At 38.3% G+C, this 20,845-nt stretch overlaps 1 protein-coding gene across 1 annotated transcript in view; it reads right to left on the reverse strand.

Moving 5' to 3' along the window:
* The window catches only part of LOC139730968 (unconventional myosin-Va-like), a gene marked incomplete at its 5' end in the record, with an annotated part of 101,268 nt that overhangs the window by 53,053 nt on the left and 27,370 nt on the right, over positions 1-20,845 (reverse strand). Inside the window, 4 exons of the mRNA XM_071641848.1 lie at positions 52-263; positions 2,164-2,178; positions 4,540-4,651; positions 13,698-13,784. Of these exons, the coding sequence (XP_071497949.1) occupies positions 52-263; positions 2,164-2,178; positions 4,540-4,651; positions 13,698-13,784 (426 nt within the window). The remainder of the gene's footprint in view (positions 1-51; positions 264-2,163; positions 2,179-4,539; positions 4,652-13,697; positions 13,785-20,845) is intronic.

Genomic DNA, 20,845 nt, shown 5'->3' on the forward strand with positions numbered 1-20,845 from the left:
ATAATGCTAATGATAATCACTGATTAAGACTTGAACACAAGCTAGGCTCACCTTCTGGCCAGGAAGCCCCTGATGTACTTCTGCATGACGATGGTGGAGCGACGCAGCTCCAGGTACTTCTTGCGCTGGATCCAGCCCCGGACGATCTTCTGCATCAGGATGCAGGCCGCCCGCAGCTTGTCGGCCCGCAGCTTCTCCAGGTAGGCTACCTGCCCCGCCCGGAAGAAGATCTTGGTCTTGCCAAACTGGTATTTGTCTGGGTCCTGGGTACAGATGGGGAAGAACATGGGTGAGGAGTGTGTGGGGGGGGGGGGGGGGAGGGGGGAGGAGGGGAAGAAGGGTGTTAGTTATGCATTGGTAGGAATTAAGACTCAGACTAAAGAATTTGTACCCTAAACACTTTGCACAGTCTTACTAGCGACAGTGAGCATATAAGTATTTGCGAGTGATGGGCTTTTCTGCATCAGGTTTGTGCATTATCTGCCTTAGGAGGTCACCACTATCAATACTTGTACAAGCCTACATGAAGGCAAGTAGGGGCCATAAGATACACATTAAGGAATGCTGTCTATTCACTAAATTTTGAGTTCTTAATGACTTTCAACACACATTTTCTATAAGATATAATGACAACAGTAAGATGTCAAGAAGAATCCTGAGGACAATGGAGACCAAAAGCAAAAACAAAAACAAAGCCTGATTCTGCAGACAGGAATGCTGCACCTCTGTCTGATTCACATAATATCCTGGTTGTAAAGACTAAATGGCGACTGGACTGCATAATGAGCAGTACTGCTCACAATGCATGATTCAGACTGGCTGATAGCCTAGCTACACTGCCCCTATTTTCTCTCAAAGTCAGTAATCATTGCAATTATGGCCTGCTGACCAAACAATCAAATTTCCAAATAGGAAAAAAAAAAATCATACAAAAAAGCACTGCTTCAGTACTCTCCAGCTTATTCACATTTTCCCTCAATATTTATCAGTGATTATCACTGCCAAATTCAAAGTGTTTTTTTTTTTCCAACAAGACCCATTCCTAAGCAGAAAGTACCACTATACTACTATTTTAAACTACAATTAATTCTACCTGACTGCACACTTTTGATTTTTTTTTTTTTTTTTTACAGCGAAAGCATTTTTAAGAAAAAAAAAAAAAGAAAAAAAAGAAGAAGAAGAAAAAAAAAAAGGAAAGCAAATTTCACCAAGAAATGAAGGCAAGAGAATAGACACTATTCAGAATGATAAAGCAACAGGAAGAAAAGCACTGGGATATCAATGTCTCAGTTTCTGGAAAATTTCAGGTAGCTGAAAGCACCATGGGAATTAAGTTTAAATCAATGAGAGCATAATGACCTGACATACACACGGAGTCAAACAAGTAATAACCTTCATTTTGTAATCTCCAATATCCAATTTGCCAAGCAAAGAGTACATGTATATAGGGAAAATTGTATCAATATGAGCCCTTTAGGACAATGGTATTAAGATTAAGAGCAGAGCTTGAGAGCTAAGGAGAAACAGAACCAACAAAGTTGCCCACTACACCTGAAATGATGACCGAACTCAGAGCTAAGTTTCACAGATGAAAAACAGAGCATAGAATGACCCAATCGTTTCACATGTAGATAGGACTGGAATGATTATAGAGTGTCAATAATGAAGAAAGATAATCACAAAATAATCATGTATAGGGAATTGCTTCAGTTATTAGCTGAAGGGGGGGGGGGTTAATTCATTTAATGGACAGTAACCTACTCCACTGTCTTGTAGGTACACCTTCAAACAATTTATTCTGCCAGGAGTATTTATTCAGGACAAAAATCTGTTGTCAAGATATTACATGATTTGTGAAGAGTGACTGAATACACTACCCAAGAATACAACTGATACTTCTACAATTTCTTAAGATGGAGCAAATGAGAGATAAAAAGTATTTTATGGCCATAAATATGAAGAAACAGAAGAAAAACATGGGTAAAAGAAAGTGGATGTTTCCTTTGAATGATTCGCTTGACAGAATCTCACACTGAATGACAGCTTACTAATTTGTTCCCTAAATCACCACATAAATCATGCATGCCCCAAAATCAAACCACAAATGAAAAAAAAAAGAAAAGAAAGAAAATTATCACTATCAAAGAGAATATAAGCACAAACCTGTTCATTCTCACGCTTATGAAGAGTAAGCAAAAGAAAAATTGAGAATCCTTTATTTGGGAGCTTTGTTCAATCAGAAGCAGCTTGTAATGAATACATACTTGTACAATTAATAGATTCCAGATGAGTAATAGCATACAGTTTGTGGATGTGATAAATATCTTTGCTTTAGGCTATTGTAGGCAGCCAATAGCAAGTCACAAAGCGTTATGTCTGAACTCTGCTTCTAAAAAGACTGGATCTCAAGCTGTGAGCAATACTGAACAGTAAAAGATAATATTGAACATAAATTGCTTCACCTTAATTGAGTCAGTCATACATATACAATTCTTTTTCTTAAATATCATACTGATATAAATGCTTTTTTATATGATTATAATTTTACATCCGTTTGATTTGAACGTTCTGTCATCTTTTCAAAGAAAGATTACACTCATTCTCTAATGAGCACACACAAAATCTGGCAAACGCCTCCTCCTGACAATGATCATGGCATAAATTGTGTTCCAAGTGTTTGTATCTATTAAACAAAAATCATATATAAAACACAGTCAATGGATAGGACATCACCACTCTGGGAGAGAAGCATTTGCACATCTGTAAATTGATGCCACCACATATTGGGTAAAATGAAAGTGAGCCCTATACCCTTCTTCATGGGAATATCAGGGTACCCATTAGTGTGTCCTAGACCGGTGGTAGGTGACTCATACCAGATACGAAAATCAACTTAGCACTATTCTCAATCGCAGGTGATCAGTGCCAGACCCACACATCCCTTACTCAGCCTCGAGCTCGGAGTCTTCTGGTTAACTCATGGAAAAAAGGACTTTACTTTCTCATTCTCCCTGCTCTGTATTCTCTCAATGCAAATCCAGGAAATATCACAAATATAAAAATTGGCACGTGGTAAAGTCTTTCTTGAGGCCCGTATCCAGAGAATTTAAAGGGCTGGTCAGAACAATGATGTATGCACTCTTGAGGTAATACAGAGGTTACCAATCATGCTGTTCACTATAAAAAAATTCATGTCAACAGAACCTACGCAGCATAGACTAAATAGCTCTGAAATTTGTAAATTGCACAACCTTCGACATTGCCATGATTTACGATTTTCCTTGACCCAGGGACAGATTCTTACCTAATAACAACTACCCCCTCCCCCCCCCCAAAAAAAAACACTTCGAGATAAATTTGTATCCAATTTCTGTAACTTCACCCAGAAATACCGCTAGTCTTATGTATTACTATGTCACACATATTCCCATCAAATCATGAGAAATTCAACTTCGAGAGGTCAAGGACAAGAATTTAGTTACGAAGCTGTAGGATGCGAGATAAGTGTGTGGGTAGATTGGGTAATCTCTGTTCTATTTAGAGAACTGTTCCTAGTCATCTGTGCCCCCCCCCCAAAAAAAAAAAAACACCCTATAATGTAAATATAAAAATTTAATGTTACATTTTATTTCTTGATAATACACAATTGTAAGAACATAAACAGACAAAGAGCGGCAAGCATAAACAAGGTGCAATATTAAAGTAGCTGACAAAAAAGAGAGAAAAAAATAGGGTAAATCATTTGGGTTAATTTCATTGTAAATGTAATTATCAGGATTGCATTCATTGGGAAAATTTAAATGCCATTATAGGACTGGCCTCCAATAAAGTGTAATTCTCAACGTTCTGAAATGGCTGAGCCAAGTGCGACAGTGTTATGTATTGGATAGGGGTTTTTGTGCCAGTGAGGTGGAATCAAATAAAACGAGCTTTATCATGTTGGCAGTGAGTTCGGCTATATTCTCATTATGGTATGATGTTTGGCTAGCCATGCATGTTCTGCATGGGATCCAATATCCCATCTTGTTGCATAGCTTCAAGTCTATTTATGTCACACTCTAGCCTTTTTATGTGTAATTATTGCTACTTCCTCAAGTCCAATCCTTCAGTTTGTCACTAGAACCCTGGTCCAACTTTGCATTGCCAGTGCGTCTGAGCTCTTGCTTCCCCCCCCCCCCCCTCTTTCTTGCTCTTTTCATTTCTTTTCTCCACTCTCTGTCACTCAATCTGTCAACACAAACACACACACACACACAAACACATACATTTACACTTTCCGTTTTTTCACAACCCAATCTCTATCAACAATGGTCTTTATTTTTGTCATCTTTAATTTTGACACTGACAGAACATCTCTCTGCATATGCATGACTAGAAGTCTTTAAAAGCTGTAAAACAATGTGAATGTCTATTGCAAGAAAAACAAAAAAAAACACATTGCCATGATTCTAAACATTCATTCTTGGAGTAATCTGAGATTGAAATAAACCATCCACTGAGACAAAAATCGTTAAATAAAATACATATTCCCAAACTTACTGTAACGAGCCTTCTGAGGGTTTTCTCACTGGTCCCCCGTACATCTTTCTTGTTGATGTCCTTCCGAAACATGAGGACACGATAGCGGGTGAAGAACTCTGAGTACGACCACCTGTTGGCAACAAGAGACAAAAAAGAAGATGTGACGGGATTAGAGATGACAGAAAAACCAGACAGACGGATCATGGACACAAGATTGCATCACGGCAAGACATCAATGTTTGTGTTGCAGAAGAGCGGAAATGTTGGAAAGGATGGCAGTAAAGTAAGACTCTGAGATGAATAGGAAAAGGAAAGAAAGAAGGAAGGAAAGAAGGAAAGAAAGGGAGGTACATGGGGATAATGTGAACAATCAAACAAACAGCTGGCAGTTGTCATGAATGTTCATCTCTGGCGCAGAGTCATCTCCGATACCTGCTCATCTGAAACAGGTGCAGGATGGATTTCATGCAGGGTATGTACACAGTGCTGGCCATAAGCACATCGGCTCATGACACGAGGTATGTGTCCAGCTTTGACCACATTCACGATGAGCCACAAAACAGCTATTGAGGAAGTGATGCAACCAAATCTTATTATCAGCGTAATTTTACATCACCCGGTTAATGAAATTATCATATGCTGGGGGGGGGGGGGGGGGGGGCGCATTGATAGGTGAGAGGTAGAAAGGTGGTAACTCTACTGCAACAAGGACTTTCTGCTTCTCAGCTCATAACAATGTATACAAGCACTGCTTGGTAGACATCTAAACAACTTGATGAGACTTCACACAGTCAACCTTATCTATAATGTCAAATGAAACCTAGTTCTTTACAGAGACAAAAATAAAGATGTAATACATGTACTTTTCTCTCAGTTCACAAGACAGACATTTAATCATTGTGCACTAATCACAGTGCATCTAAAATGTCACACAAGGAGTCTATAAAGATGATGCTACCAAGTTTGACCCATTGAAGACGGACTGTTTTTGCATGCATTTCCCATGGGCACCTGCCCGAGTATTCTCCGGACTGGTCTTCACAGGGTTAAAAACCTCTCAGCAAGGAGAAAGTAGAGCCATAGTAGCATTCATCATATCAAATACCTCTTGTTTAATGCTGAGATTTTTATGACACCCAAGAGTTCAGAAATAATACCACGAACCCTGAAATTGCAATAAATCCTAACTCCAGTTTCGTGACACACATAATCATTGTAGGAAGCTACAATCACGGCACATATGTGTTCAACATATGCATTCCTTCATCTGTGATCTTCACTACAAAATGGCAGAGACATTTGAAATCCAGTCCAAGAAATATATAAAACTCAGATATTCCCATAGGCCCACGCACCTTGCAAGCACTGCGGAGGATTGTAATAATGGTAAGCTGCCATATAACTCTTTTCAAGTTCTTCTTAAACACAAGACAAGTGCCAAAATTGACAGTTAAATCACCCAGGTAAAGATTTAGTCATGATAACTACAACCCTGAGTCTAAACCATGACAAACATGATGAGATGGAATGACATTTCTGATGAATTCTACAATAATATGATTACTTCTGGTATATAACAATCGGGTATCTCACCTGGCTCATGAATGGTTTATCCAAAAAAACTTTTGGCTGTTTTCAGAATGCCGATAGTTTTCCTCAGAAAATCACAATTGTAACTCTCTTTGACTGTCAGAGAGTACACACCTGGGTCCAGTCGTCACACAAATTATCCTAGTAACGAACAAATGAACCCTCAATGCCCCGAGCCTTCAGCAGGGCAGTCTGCCGCTGACGACTCAACGGTAAATTAAATGAGGTCTGTCTTCTTCTCGTCACGCTTTTTTCTTTCTTTCTTTTACCCTTCGGCAAAAGGAAATATGATCCTAATTTCATCAGCAGGCCCTCTTCTCCATTCATTAACAAGTGTATACCCTGCTGACCGTAGACTTGATGAGCTGTTACACTGCTTGCGAAAGGGAGCAAGTACGTGACATGCGTAGTACAATGCCCTCGGGGACCAGGTGCTTTTAACAGTCTACAATCTTTACGACACTAAAGACTGGGAAAATTTTCCCTCAGAAAATACACCCAGTGATAATCAAATCATAGAACATAATGTGTACAGAAAATTCAGGAGGAAAACAGATGATTGATGAAAAATTAAATACAGCTTCTGGTGAGGTCTTGTATGGATTGATCTTGTACAATACTGAAAGTAGCTCAAGTCATTAATACTTCTAGTGTACTTGTATCATAGTATGTTACAGCCCATGTATACCAATGTTCTTTATTCTAAAACATTATTGGACCCATAGAAGGCAAAAAAGGATTCCTCTTGTGGATAACATACACACATTGACTGACATATAAGAAGAGAATGACATATATGCTTCTGTTTTCTCAGTTGCATTGAAAACATCTAGACGGAAGAATTTCATGAATTTGAAGAATAAAGCAGTACCCACTGCATGCTATAACGATTAGAACGAACATTTGCTGTCGAGCGAAAGCTCAATGGTCTAGTGGAGATGACGCCTGTCCGGTGATCAGGAGGTCGTAGGTTTGAATCCTGCTCGAGTATGTACGCCCATGATTTTTTTATCATGGCTACTACTAAAACACTGATCAATTCAGTGCTTATTTACGTCGATGTAGGGCAATTTGTCAATCAGTTCCATAGAAAACATCTCGACGAAAGAATTTCACGAATTTGAATGCTTCTGTTTTTGTTAATTTTGGTTTATTTCCCCTTTTTTTTGTATGATAACAATAGTATTTTGTGTCTACCTCCTATAATGCCGTGAACTGACCAAAAAAAAAAAAAAAAATGAGGAGGGGGAATCAGAATGGAACTCTTGACTTAAAGTGGAAGGTCAGCACTGTAGGAGTATTGGTGCAATGTCATGGAAACACGAGTCAACAAGTCAAGTGGATGAGCCACTGTGCTATCCACACCACAGTCTCTCTATCCGCCAATCTAGTGGGGTGTAAATCCCATCCAGGGGTAGCTTATCCAAGACTCTCTGGGCTGACTTTTGTTCTTTTCTTTTTTTATCCTCCTTGTTTGTGTAAACTGAATCACAATGTTTGGCAAAGGGGGAAAAACATGTATATCCTCTATGATTCATGGAGTGATACCCACCCTGGACAATCAACCCGACCCTGGGGTACTGTGACAAGTGATGAAAAAAAAAAAAAAACACGACAAAAACGATTAACTGGTTTAGAGCACGTCTCTGCCACAAGCATTAGGTAGCATGGTTTACTGTAAAGTATGATTGTTTTTCTCCTTTTTTTTGGGGGGGGGGGGGGAGGGAGGTATGGTCATCTTAATTGACCAAAATTGTTCGTTTAATAGGTTACCATGGCAACAACAAGAGTAAAGTGAAGAGTCATTTGCTTGTTACAAACATATTGAGACAATTCTTTTTTTTAACCAGGGTTCATCATGTATGCAATGATGTTTTTTTTGTTTTTTTTTTTCACTTTCTCTCTAGTAGCTCTGGGGCAATGGAACAAAGGACAGAAAGTCAATATGAGGTAACTAATTTACTCCATGCATTGTCACATTGTATTTTCCCATTATATTCATGCTACTTTGCATCACTACAATAGTGATTAAACAATGATTTTGATAATGATAATGATGATGATGATGATAGACCTAACAGTAGTAATGATAATGACAATCATAAAATTCTGTCAAAACTATTTTGAATAGTTTCATTCCTTACCCAAATTAGTGAAAGTTCTTTCATCTTGGGCATTTAACACACAGTGTTCAATAAATGTGCGTATTCCCGTGAGGTAATATTTTCTATGAGAGATTCAGCAAAATTTTAATCACTGAATAAACGAAGAACAGAATTCTAAACTGCCCATGCTGTCATGGCCATTTTTGTACATATCATATCAGTTTTGGGAAAAACTACTGACCTCAAAAGATGCTAAAAATAAAAACTTGATTCACCAATGTTGAACATTCCCCCCACTTCCTTCGAAACAGGATACGCTTCTTGCATTTCCATGCCATCTTACCTATCAGAGATCACCCCTTTTGATAAGAAACCTCAAAACTTTTCACACATCATATTTCTCTCTATTCTATGACTCTGGTTCCACATCTGACGGCCCGTTGAAGACGTACGAAAATGACAGCTCACGGCGCCCCCGCCCTACGTGCCCGGTAAAAAACCCCTCGCCCACACCACGGCACACCTGGGAAATGCCAGTAGTCATTCAATTTGCGCCTCTGTCTGGTGCTTTCACATTATAGAAATACACCCAGGTGGTAATTGAGCCATTTCCTCACCTACATACTTCCAATACCCAGTTCACATTCAAACACTCTTACACCTGATGGTGATGCTCTATAAATCCATGATATCCTATGCGGCCTGTCTGATTATGTTTCGCATCTGAGACTTCCTCTTTTTCCTGTCAAGATTTTCTGAACACAACTGCACTATGCAACTCTGATTGAAGGATTATAGTTGTAGCCTTTGAATGAACCACAAATATATATTAATTAATCTACATTATGCTGTGGGGAAGTATCAACCACAGAATTTTCACAGTAATGTGACCGTAAAGTTTGTCTTTTAAGAGGTTCCTACAGAATACAAATTCATGTCCTTGAGTGGGCATCTTCTCATATATTCTGCACTCAGCCCGCCCATCCTTTCCCAAATTAATCTTGACCTTGTCTGTTTTATCCCAAATCTCCATTAAGGTCAGGGCTGTTCTGATACCACAGCACAATTTTCACATAGTGTAAAAAGAGGAATGTTCGCGTGCATTTTAATTTCGCAAATTTCGTGAGCACCGAGATTCGCGAAATTAAAATGCACGCGAAAGTTCTTGTATACACTATATGCATTAAATGCCAGTGGCAGTTTGCGAACATTTCATGACGCGAAAAAGGCCGTCGGCTCCAATTCACGAAAAATTCATGCCGCGAATATATCATGTTTTACAGTAATGCTGTGCTACAAAACGTACCAAACAATATCTAGGCTGACTATTAAAGATATGTATCCCAAGGACTATTGTGGATCCAAGCATATAGTGGGCAACATACATTTGATAGTACAGTGCCCTGGGAGAGTCAACCCACTGCTTCACACTGAATATTTTCAGAGACACTGGCCATATAGCATGTCAAACAGTGAATCAAATCACTGGCGTTCTAGCCCCAAACTGTTACTAAACACTGGCGGAACGGAATGTTGCCATAAATGTCAAGTCCAACACCCCCATGATTCATGCCGAGTGGAAGTTCGGAGATGTGGAACAACTTCACTTCTCATTCCTTTTTTTTTTCCGAGTTTTTTTTTTTTTTTTTTTTTTTGGGGGGGGGGGGGGGGGGGGGGGTTGAGGGAGGACTTAATTTTCTATATCCTCACCCCCCACTTCTGATGCAGGAAATCATTTCCGAGATGTCCGCAGGGCAAGACAGCCTCATCCAAGATGGAAAGAGATACGGCACACAGAGTACGAGAGGGAAAAACAGAAAGACGCTGTGAAATAGGAAATGAGGATGCTTTTACCAGCAGCGATTGGACGACAGGATGTTACTCGCCGAGCCGAGTTTCACGCTAGGGTGCACGCAATGTGCCATATTGGGAAACCATGTTCATTTTAAGGAGCCACTTACACTATGAGAGGAACCGCTACGTGACAGTAAGTGCATCTCAAATCGTAATGGGCACATGAAGCCCTCTGCCTAAATTATACTCAAATGAAGGACTTGTTTGAAAATTTTTCAGTGATAAATACATTAAGAATTTTCATCAGCATTATATGCTACTGTGGCAGTATGGATATTACAACTCTCTTTTGATGTAGAAAAAAAAACAACAACATTAAAGGGATAGTACAGTTTTGGTTGAGATGAGAAATAGGCTTCCAAATTTTTGCAAGATACCAAGAAAACACTTATGATATAGCACAGAGCATACCATTTTAAGAGGAATTCAAAGTTTATTTGATGAAAATCGGGTTTGGAATAACTGAAACATCCAAAAACAAAGTAAAACAAAGCGATCGTTACAAAGTGTGGGTCCCACACTTAATTAGAATCGTTCTTTTTTGGATATCTCAGCCATTTCAAAACCAATTTTTATCAAATAAACGTTGAATTCCTCATGAAATTGCACGCTCTTTCATATTTCATATGAGATTTCTCATTATCTCACCTAAAAATGTTAGAAACCTGAAATTAGGTCTCAACCAGAACTGTACGATCCCTTTAAAGTCACTGTCAAGTTACCCTAGTTATCGTAAGTGTCATTAGTCTTATTTCAAAGAACATTCTCCTGTCTCTTGAACGAGGGAAACTCCCCTCTGCATTTAAGTTTCCAGATCTTCATTTATAGAACATAGGCACACTAGCACAACAATCTAAATTTGATCAAATCTGGACCCCTCCCTCTTCCCCCCCCCCAAAAAAAAAAAAAAACAGGAAGAAAGGATAAAAATCAGAAAGTTTGAATGCTTCTGCAAACGATTGATATCGCTCGTAATCACACCTGAAAATCAAACAAGGCAGGGTAATCATAGAGTGAATTGTCACTGTAATTACTATAAAGAGGCCATAATTTTCTAGCTGTCACAGCAGGTCAGCGGCGCCACCTTCCTTCTGCTGCCCTCTACCAAAACATCACACATTTTCCTACACAGGCAGTGGCATACCAAAAGCTGATGTAATAAAGGTGCCCCCCCCCCAAAAAAAAAAAATAAAATAAATAGATAAATAATCTAACATCCCCCTCCCCCCCCCCCCCCCCCCCACCTCCAAAACAAAAATGACAATGAACAACCCGAACATAACGGCACAAAAACAAAACAAAACAAAATAGTTACGCATGACAGGCCAAAGCCCCAGCGGCTAAATCACTGCCAGGGTACGGTGGTGCTGGCGCTGACGTATGGGGATAAAAAATTAAACCCTCAATGGCCGAGATCGTAATGATAGTGACCTAACACCTGTTGCGATCCACCAAACCTTGCCAACTCTCACAGAGGAAGGCAATGACAGGACTTTAATAGGAAGTTCTTTGCTACTTAAGGACACCATATCGTGTCGCATGCATCTACATCTCCTGAAAATGGGGTTAACTGATCGAGGGAGAAATTGTTTAATGGGGATGTGCATGACTCGGCTACTATTGCAAATAAAAGAAGGAGAAAGAAGAGAGAAAAAGAGTTTTTTTTTTTTCACACGTGATGAATAGGAAATCATCTATTTCTCGAAATTAGGCAGCTAAGACTGTATCATATGAGATTATCATCATGTATTCTTCGAACATATGTGTACTGATTTCAAGGTGTGATAGAATGGACATAATGAGAACAAATCTGTTGAATAAAACATGAACGTGAAACATTCACCTTAATGTGTCACATTATTTCACATTTTCATAGCACCTTCATGGGTACAATCTACAGGTGTTTATCTCCCTTCAAGACATGGACAGGAATTACATGTCATATATCCTCCAATCACACTCAGTATGACAGCTAGGTCGATGCGCTTTAACCTTTCAGAGTTACAAAGTGCATACAGCAGGGATGACCCAAGATCAATGAACTTTAGTGGGCAATTCATGTATCTGCAATTCCAGAGAATTTAACAACTAAAATTGAAATCAATTACATAATTTCATACATTCTATGGCACTACTGTAGTGCTAGTAATCACACATTGTGATTATCGTTCTTTTTATTTTCAATATCTTTTACAAGCCAATTTGACATTCCTCCCGAACTGAAATGTAACTACAGAAGTCGATCAAATAGCAGTGATCAATACCATTAACTGCCTCTAAAATGGAAGTACAACCTCAACGCAATAGGTCATTGACCTGTCTTTGTCATAATGATTTTGAATTAACTTGAATTAAGTGAAGTGGGACCAATTTGCAAAGGAGCTGAAATTTGGCACCAATTTTTCTTACTTTTTAATACATTTCTGTATTTACTGTTTTTTTTTTTTAATGAAAGGATCACTTGCTCAGCATTCATTTTGACAATATCTGATCGCAAAATGATAAATTCTTGTCACTCATCTGAATGTGTGGCAGAAACCCAGCTGCCTTGTGGTTTGCACCGAGACCAAGCTTGACCTAAGGCAATTTAAGGCTTCCTGTTGAGCCTCTACACTTTGATAATTCTCTTTTCCCTTTTCTTTTCTTTGCTTACGTTTTCTGTAAAGGGTTGTTTGGTTGTCAATGTTGCCTATCTGCCTTTTGTTTTGATAAATCTCTCATTGCGGGCTTTTATTAACCTGTTGAGGACGTACTGATTTTGCTAGAACACACATTTCCCATTGACACCTGCCCGAGTACACTCGGGAGTAGTCCTCAACGGGTTAGAATAAGAGTCTTAAATACAGAACTTGAACTTGAAGCACAGCATCAAGGTTAAACTAGTTTGAGACAGCATGCAAGAGACAAACGAGATAAAGATAAAGAATGAAAATAAGAGATGACAGTGAAAAAAAAAAATCCAATAGATGAATAGATATATATACAGAGAGATAGAGAGATATACAGAAAAGGAAGTATGGATAGACAGCAATAATAATGACATAGATAGATAGATAGACATAAAAAGATATATATAGAGAGAAATACATAGATCCATAGATACATGTAGATAGATAGATAGATAAATAGATAGATAGATAGATAGATAGACAGAAAGAGAGATAGATATACAGATAGATAGATAGATAGATAGATTAGATAGATTAGATAGATAGATAGATAGATAGATAAATTAGATAGATTAGATAGATAGATAGATAGATAGATAGATAGATAGATAGATAGATAGATAGATACATAGATACATAGATAGATAGATAGTTAGATTAGATAGATAGATAGATAGATAGATAGATAGATAGATAGATAGATAGACAGATAGAGAGAGAGATAGATATACAGATAGATAGATAGATAGATAGATAGATAGATAGATAGATAGTTAGGTAGAGAAATAAAAAGAAATCTGAATATAGATAACTAGATAAAGACAATGAGTTATACTTAGATAACAGAGAAAAAGATCAAGAGAGAAGAAAGATTGAGGGGGAGATGTCTACCTTGAGGTAGATACAAGTAGACAGAAATACAGACAGAGAAAGTAGGTAGAGAGAGGGACACACATACCTTGAGGGGTAGCCGGCTGCACTGATACGAATGGTCTCCAGGACACCACAAGCTCTCAGCTGCTCCACCGCCCTCTTTGGTTCAAACCTGTATAACAGCAAAAAACAGAGAAGAAAGAAACAGGAATATAAAGACAGTGACTATTGGACGTGAATTTTCTTATTCACGTTATACAATGTTTGCGTTTTCTGTACATGATCATTGAGATAAGATGAGAAAATGTATAATATCGCTCTAATATAATCTTGAACATATGACTTCCAGATGAATCAGCTTATGTCACTGGAAACCTGAAATAGAAAGATCCAAAGTTTGTCGGTAAGAAACTACAAACATCAACACAAAAACATGAAACAACTGCAAATCTTCCAGCATTTAAAGCTTTGAAGATTAAACAAAGAAAGCTAGAGCTCATCACACATTGAAAAGAAAAGGAGAGACTTTACCGCTTTCTTGTGTTCATTCTAACTGCCCAACGCTACATGGGAACTCTTCCAAAAGAGAGTGAGGCAACAAAGATGTGGGAATCCAGATATTATGTTTCCAGCTTGGGAGACAGAGAGTATGCAAGAGACAGTGGGCAAGAAGAATATAGAAGCAAGTGGCTCGCAGTGCCAAGCGAAGCGGCTCGCAGAGACGATCTCACACGACGTCCTGAATGAATCACGAACTGGCCACTGAGGAGTGTGGTGGATGGAAGGGACAGAGTGAGACCTCTCCTAGAGTCAAGAGGGACAGACAGGGGAAAAAAAATAAGGGAGGACAGCTTGAGCCAAGAGTGGCGAGGAAAACCTTGTCCCAATAAAAGATGGTGTGAAGCTGTCTGGGGAGTTTTTGGGAAGCGGTGAAGGTTGGGGGGGGGGGGGGGGGGGTCATCCCTAAATCCTGTCATTAAAAAAAATCCCAAAACAATGACAACAACAACAACAACAACAATAATCTTCTGCACTGTCAAGAGCTACTTCATGTCAGGGCACATTCTTTGAAAGGAAGTTCCTGAATAGTTTCTCGGCAAAGGGGAAACACGGAGGTGGCCTTCTGAGGAAGTTATAATGAATGATTCGTAGTTTGTCTCTGTAGAGACAATCTGCCTTGCATGCAGTAGAATGGACTTGGACATGGAAATTAGGCCACATCTGAGGTTTAATGGTGTTACATGTGCCTGTACATCTAAACTGTGAAAAAAAAACCCAACCCAGCAATTTTGATTCTAGATTGTTTTGGAAATTCTGCACTTCATCATGATAAAATAAGGGATGGCTGGCAGGATGAAATCTATACAGATGATACTGATGAAAATCTTGGAGAGTTTTGCTAAGTGTGATCTTGAATTTATCAGAGAGTAATTCCATGGTAAGCACCCATCCAAATATTTTCAATGCTGCGCATGATTTTCAGGTCTTAATCAATGGCAATGTTTTTTGGGGAAGGGCGAGTGATCTCTTGCAATTGCGATATATATCAAGAACTTCATCAAGTGAAAATAATAGCAGCATTACCATGAGGGACTACAGCAAATAATTGTTTGGTGGCCTCTGATGTTCATGACTGTTCTATGAAACATGCCCCACAAGGCATACAAAGGAATCACCCGAGTACGTAGCAGAAACATGGAACTGATGATCATTGGTGAAATGAGTATCATTAGCTGACCAAATTTGTTCCAAGAAGTAGTACCAGAAACATCTGTGTATCACTGCTTTTGAAAGCACCTGGGAATAGACCAAATTTGGCTCTTCCACTGCTCTAAAATAACTGTATGATTACCATCTGGCCTTTGGCAAAAAAAAAAAAAAAATAAAATAATGTTCTAGAAAAATTCCACAGCATCTGCTACAAATAAGCTTCAGATCTGTCCATGGAACTTCCAATTGGCAGGACTTCAACATAATTTATATTTCAGTTTGCTTAATCATTTCCATAATTCTATGAAGAAACATCTACAACAACTGTCCTTGCAAGTTCCACAGAATCCAATAATAGTTTGAGACCGTAAACTGAGCTGTAAAGATAAGAGAGCCAAATGCTTTGAAGAACACCTTTCTTCTATTACTATCATTGTCATCATTATTATCATAATTCCAATCACTCATCTTCTTCTCTCTCCTTCTCCTAATAAGAATGATAATCATTTTCATCATCACTGTCATCATTCATTATCACTGATATAATTACCATTATCATCATATTCATCATTCAACATGGCTTTCAAACAAAGGCATTTCGCATTTGCATAAAACAACACAAAGTCAGTATATACAATGAAAAGTTATGGGTACACCAGGGTTTACCCATTCTTATCCATTCTGATTTTGAGTATTAAAACTCAACTTTAATGAATATAATGAACTGAAAGTTGTACTGGTCCTGCATATATATATGGATATATGGAAATTAACCCATGGTTAATCTGACACGCACACTCTGGTGAGGGAATAGTCGGGGGAGCCTGGTGGCCTTCCCAGTGCATGCTTTGCTTGTCGGCAACGATTTTGCTGACAGAGATACGAGGAGGAGATTTCCCGCTTCCCTAATCACTCGCGAAAAGACGACAGTGGGGAGCATCCGCGGAGGAAGAGAGGAGGTCAGGTCCCGACGATGTCCAAGCACCTCTCAACGCTACGTCCACGGGACATCCGCATCAGCTGTGGTGCCCGACCCACGTCTTGTGCATGTCATGGTCTCTTTTTCTACTCGCTGATTTGTTCGTTAACTTTGCTGATATCTGTGTTTTTCTTAGGGTCTTACATTGCTTAGTTTGCCTTCCATGCAATAAAATGAAAGTGTTCATCATGGGCGCCAGCATAGTTTCTTACATGCATGTCAAATGCCTCCTGACAAGAACATTCTTTTCAAAATTTGAGAAATCACTCGCTGCAAGTTTTATTTATCCGGATATGTCACTATTTTTTAAAAATTTTATTTAAGGGTATAGTGATGGTTTTAGATTACTGAGAGTGGACGATCTGAGGGGGGTGGGGGAAATGAATTCCAAGTTCTTGAAGTACACTAAATCCCTCAAGAGTATGATGACTTAACAGAGCAACACAAAACATACATTCTCCTTTGGCAGATATGAATGATAGTGATTATCAAAATCATCCTCTTACAACATAAAAACCAATCAATCCACTGGTATTTTCAACTCCTATAACAACAACAACAAATACAAGACAGAATCTGCTGTCAAACCTAATTACCCATCTACATCAAATTCCTACACACTGACATCATGACTTGGCAAAAAAAAAACCTCAAAAACAGTTCACCGCAAGTCAGAGTATTCACATTCTACGACCCTAGTGACGAGAGAAACTTACCAGACACTATTCCAAGCTCATCACTGCCAGTGAGTGACAACAATAGTGAAGCATCAAGATATCAAATTTAACTAAATCCTATCAAATATCACACCGAGGATCAAAGCAATGCCCGTTGGCTCCAATTAAACCCCATGTGCCACAAATTTCTCATACTTGATCAACAAACTTCTGCAATCACAGCCTCTTAACACTTAAAGGGATGGTATAGTATTGGTTGAGATGAGGATTGGGCTTTTGACTTTTTGTGAGATACCAAGAAACCACTTATGAAATAGTACAGAGCATACCATTCTAAGAGGAATTCAAAGTTTATTTGATGACAATCAGTTTTGGAATGGCTGATACATCCATAAAACAAAATAAAACAAAGCGATCATAATAAATGGTGGGTCCCACCTTTTATTATGATCGTACAGTATTGGATATCTCAGCCATTTCAAATTCGATTTTCATCAAATAAATGTTGAATTCCTCTTGGAAATACAGGCTGTTTAATATTTCATAAAAAGTTTTCATTAACTCACATAAAAAAAGAAGAAGAAATGTTTGAATAGAGAAGTTAGAGAAGTTAGGTCTCAACCAAATCTATATAATCCCTTTAAGGTTTAAAAAGAAAGACACACAAAACAACATAAAACCCCTCAAATTTAAAACCTCTCAAAAGTCTGTGATGTCCACGACACCAGATTTCATCCCTCCCCTTGGAGTAATTACATGGATGCTGCCCTTCCTGCCAAGGATGTGAGAAATGCAAAACCTCCTGACTCTCATCATCTTTGATGACTTTAATGCTCTCTGATGTGACCCCTTTCAGACGTATCTACGTCAAGTTTGACGACCGTACGGAACTGTCAGATTAACATCCTAATTTGAAGGCCATGTCACTTTTGACAGCAAGTTATCATTTTGGGGGTCCCTTCCGATCAGCAAAGACACCCTACAAACATGACTTTAAGCATACATTCCTTTCCAGAAAAAAACAGCAAAGGCAGATACTCTGCTAAAGGAGAAAGTTATACAATCAGACAACCTTTCACAAAAAGAAAAAATTCCTATTCAAATTAAAATTACCAGTATGTCATAAGAGTGTCATATGAGTTAAATGTAAAACCATTTCCTTAACAGGGTAGCCCAATGAAATGAAATCATTTCATGAAACAAAATTAATTCTTTCCTTTAATTGGTTATTTTCTGGTATGATAGTTTTAATGTTTAAACTGAGAAAAAGAAATACGAATAAGAGGCATCCATGAAACTGCAAATTTTCACAAAGAGATTCAAAGACGTTTGACCTCGACAAACAAAATTAGGACTGGCAGAAAATCATGTCTCATATTTTCATCGACTGAAGGAGGAAAAGAAAATATTATAGTCTCAAGTTACCTCAGCCACTGCCAATGAAAGAATTTGCAAGAAAAAAAACCCCTAAAACTCATAGTTCAACAACAACAACACAATCATAGAATCATCTGCTTTTTAACTTATTGAAGTTTATCTATGATCGAATCGCATTCACTGTGGTGAGAGATCTGATAATAGAATCTAAAATTGGGCTGACGTGAGAGACTGTGGAAACCAAAGATCCCCTTAAAAAAAAAAACACCCACCTTCGGCACAAAAATTTCTTAACAGAGAGATTGCCAGTGGATTAGACAACCATGAGACCTCACTTTGCGGCGGAAAGAGAAGAGTTTATCTTTGATTTCACATCGGCTTCTGACAAAAATTGAATATTTCCTACCCACAGAATGACTCATCTAAGAGCACTCATCAGCATCACAGTATGAACACCAGTGCAGCTTTAAGACTCACTTATGTTTTCCTTTTTTTTTCTTCTTTTAAAAGACTTCATTGTAGCAAAGGCAGGAATGTATAAACGTGATCTATAGAGATATGGAGCTATTTCATATAGAGAAGTACACTAAAAATCAGGAATCTTAGGTATGCGTTCAAACTTCATGTGGCAATTGTGCATTAAGCCCTGTAGACCATTCCAAAAATTTACCACATAATGTGTAAAACGTTGTATGGTTTGAAAGGGGATAAATCTACCTTTCTAATTCTAAGCACAAAATTCAATTGAGTTCTCTATAAGAGTCATATGAATTTTGTTGTCAAAGTACAATGTATATAGCATTGCACGGAATTTCCAAATCTGTACATGCAGCACATAAAACTCTGCTCCATGAATACAGAAAAAGCCTATCATGTACATATTCACATTATATCTGAGCTACAATGCCCTTCCACATTACACAAAAGTGTACATATCATCTTGTGCTGACAAACTATTTGATGAACAATATAAAGAGAGTAATAAAATAAATGTGTTTGCAGAACAAAAACAAAAACAAGAAATAAAGCAGGATGATAATATAAAGGAAGTTTGATATATCATTACTGCATTGGAATATCAGGTTTTCATGACACAATGAAATATAAGAAAGGGGGATTTTCAGACAACGGAAGAGAGCAATGAAACCAGAGAAGTGGGAACGGTTATACAAAAAACAAAACAAAATGACAACAGACAGACACACACACACACACACACACACACACACACACACACACACACACACACACATCTTGCTGATAACATTCGTAATGACTGCCAGTCATTCATCCTGCGTTCTGCAACATTCAGAGGCAAGTACTGTATACGCTATATATTTCGCGTGGGTTTTATTTTCGCGAATTTCGCGAGTCGGGAGCTATTCGCGAAATTAACAACACGCGAAAATATTACCTTCCAAAATGAATCCCTTGCCTTGATGATACGAACATTTCAGTACTAGTATACCATGTCACAGCTTACCGAACAGACCATACTGGCTAAGCTTGTTTACGCACGTCCATGTCTACTTACGAATACTGTAGAGAGCCAATCCATTATCGCAAGGGAACCACTCGTCAGAAATCTAGCGCGATGGACTTAACCACTTCAAAAATGTTGAATTATAAGTTACTAGTTCGCAGAGTTTGGTAAGTTTTTTTCATGCAGTGTATAACTAGTATCATTCTTATTTGCTAGTAAGTTGAAAATTCACACTTTCTTTGCCACTTCATATTTTCTCTGGTCCCCCAATCGCGAATTTAACCACTTGCGAAAATGTGTGACAGCGGCAATTCGCGAAAATTTATGTACGCGAAAATTATAGCGTATACAGTATGTCATGCTAGCATGAAACTATGACATCATAACTAAAAATAACACAGCTCCGAAGACTAGAACTTATTCGCAAGCCTCTCACAGTCTTCGCTATTAAGAGAACTCTCTCCCACAGTCCAATGCAGACCAGATCAAACTGATTTGATGCTGATGGAGGCTGCCAAAAGACTTGATGCTAATGAACAACTTCTGCTGGGAATAATTGGCTAGCTATGTTACGGAAATTGGCAGTGTCCGAATGTGAGCAAAAAGAAAGAGGGGAGACAGTAAAAGAAAACGGCAAAGTCACGTGAATCACCTCATTACATTTGCACTTTTCTTCCATCCATAAAACCTTAATCTTTTACGCCCAGAAAAATCTTAAGCAAAACCATGCCAACTAGAACCTATATTAGAACCAGAGTCTTATCAGCTAGGCCCTTCCACTATCAGTTTATCTATCTTGAAATCACATTAATGATTTTGAGATGTGAAATTCAGCACTAATTGGATATTCCAACATATTTCTGTGTGTTTGCATTTTCTTGTGCAAACTGTACGTTTTGATGTTGTTTTTGTCTGTTTGTTTGTTTGTTTATTTGTTTGTTTGTTTTACTAAAGAAGATGATGGAAATTTTCATTACATGGCCCTGGTTGTTTGGAACAATGCAAAT

Source organism: Diadema antillarum, unplaced genomic scaffold, assembly GCF_040938485.1.
Source record: "Diadema antillarum isolate AM-2024a unplaced genomic scaffold, OU_Dant_1.0 seq00000345_RagTag, whole genome shotgun sequence".
Classification (NCBI taxonomy): Eukaryota; Metazoa; Echinodermata; class Echinoidea; order Diadematoida; family Diadematidae; genus Diadema; species Diadema antillarum.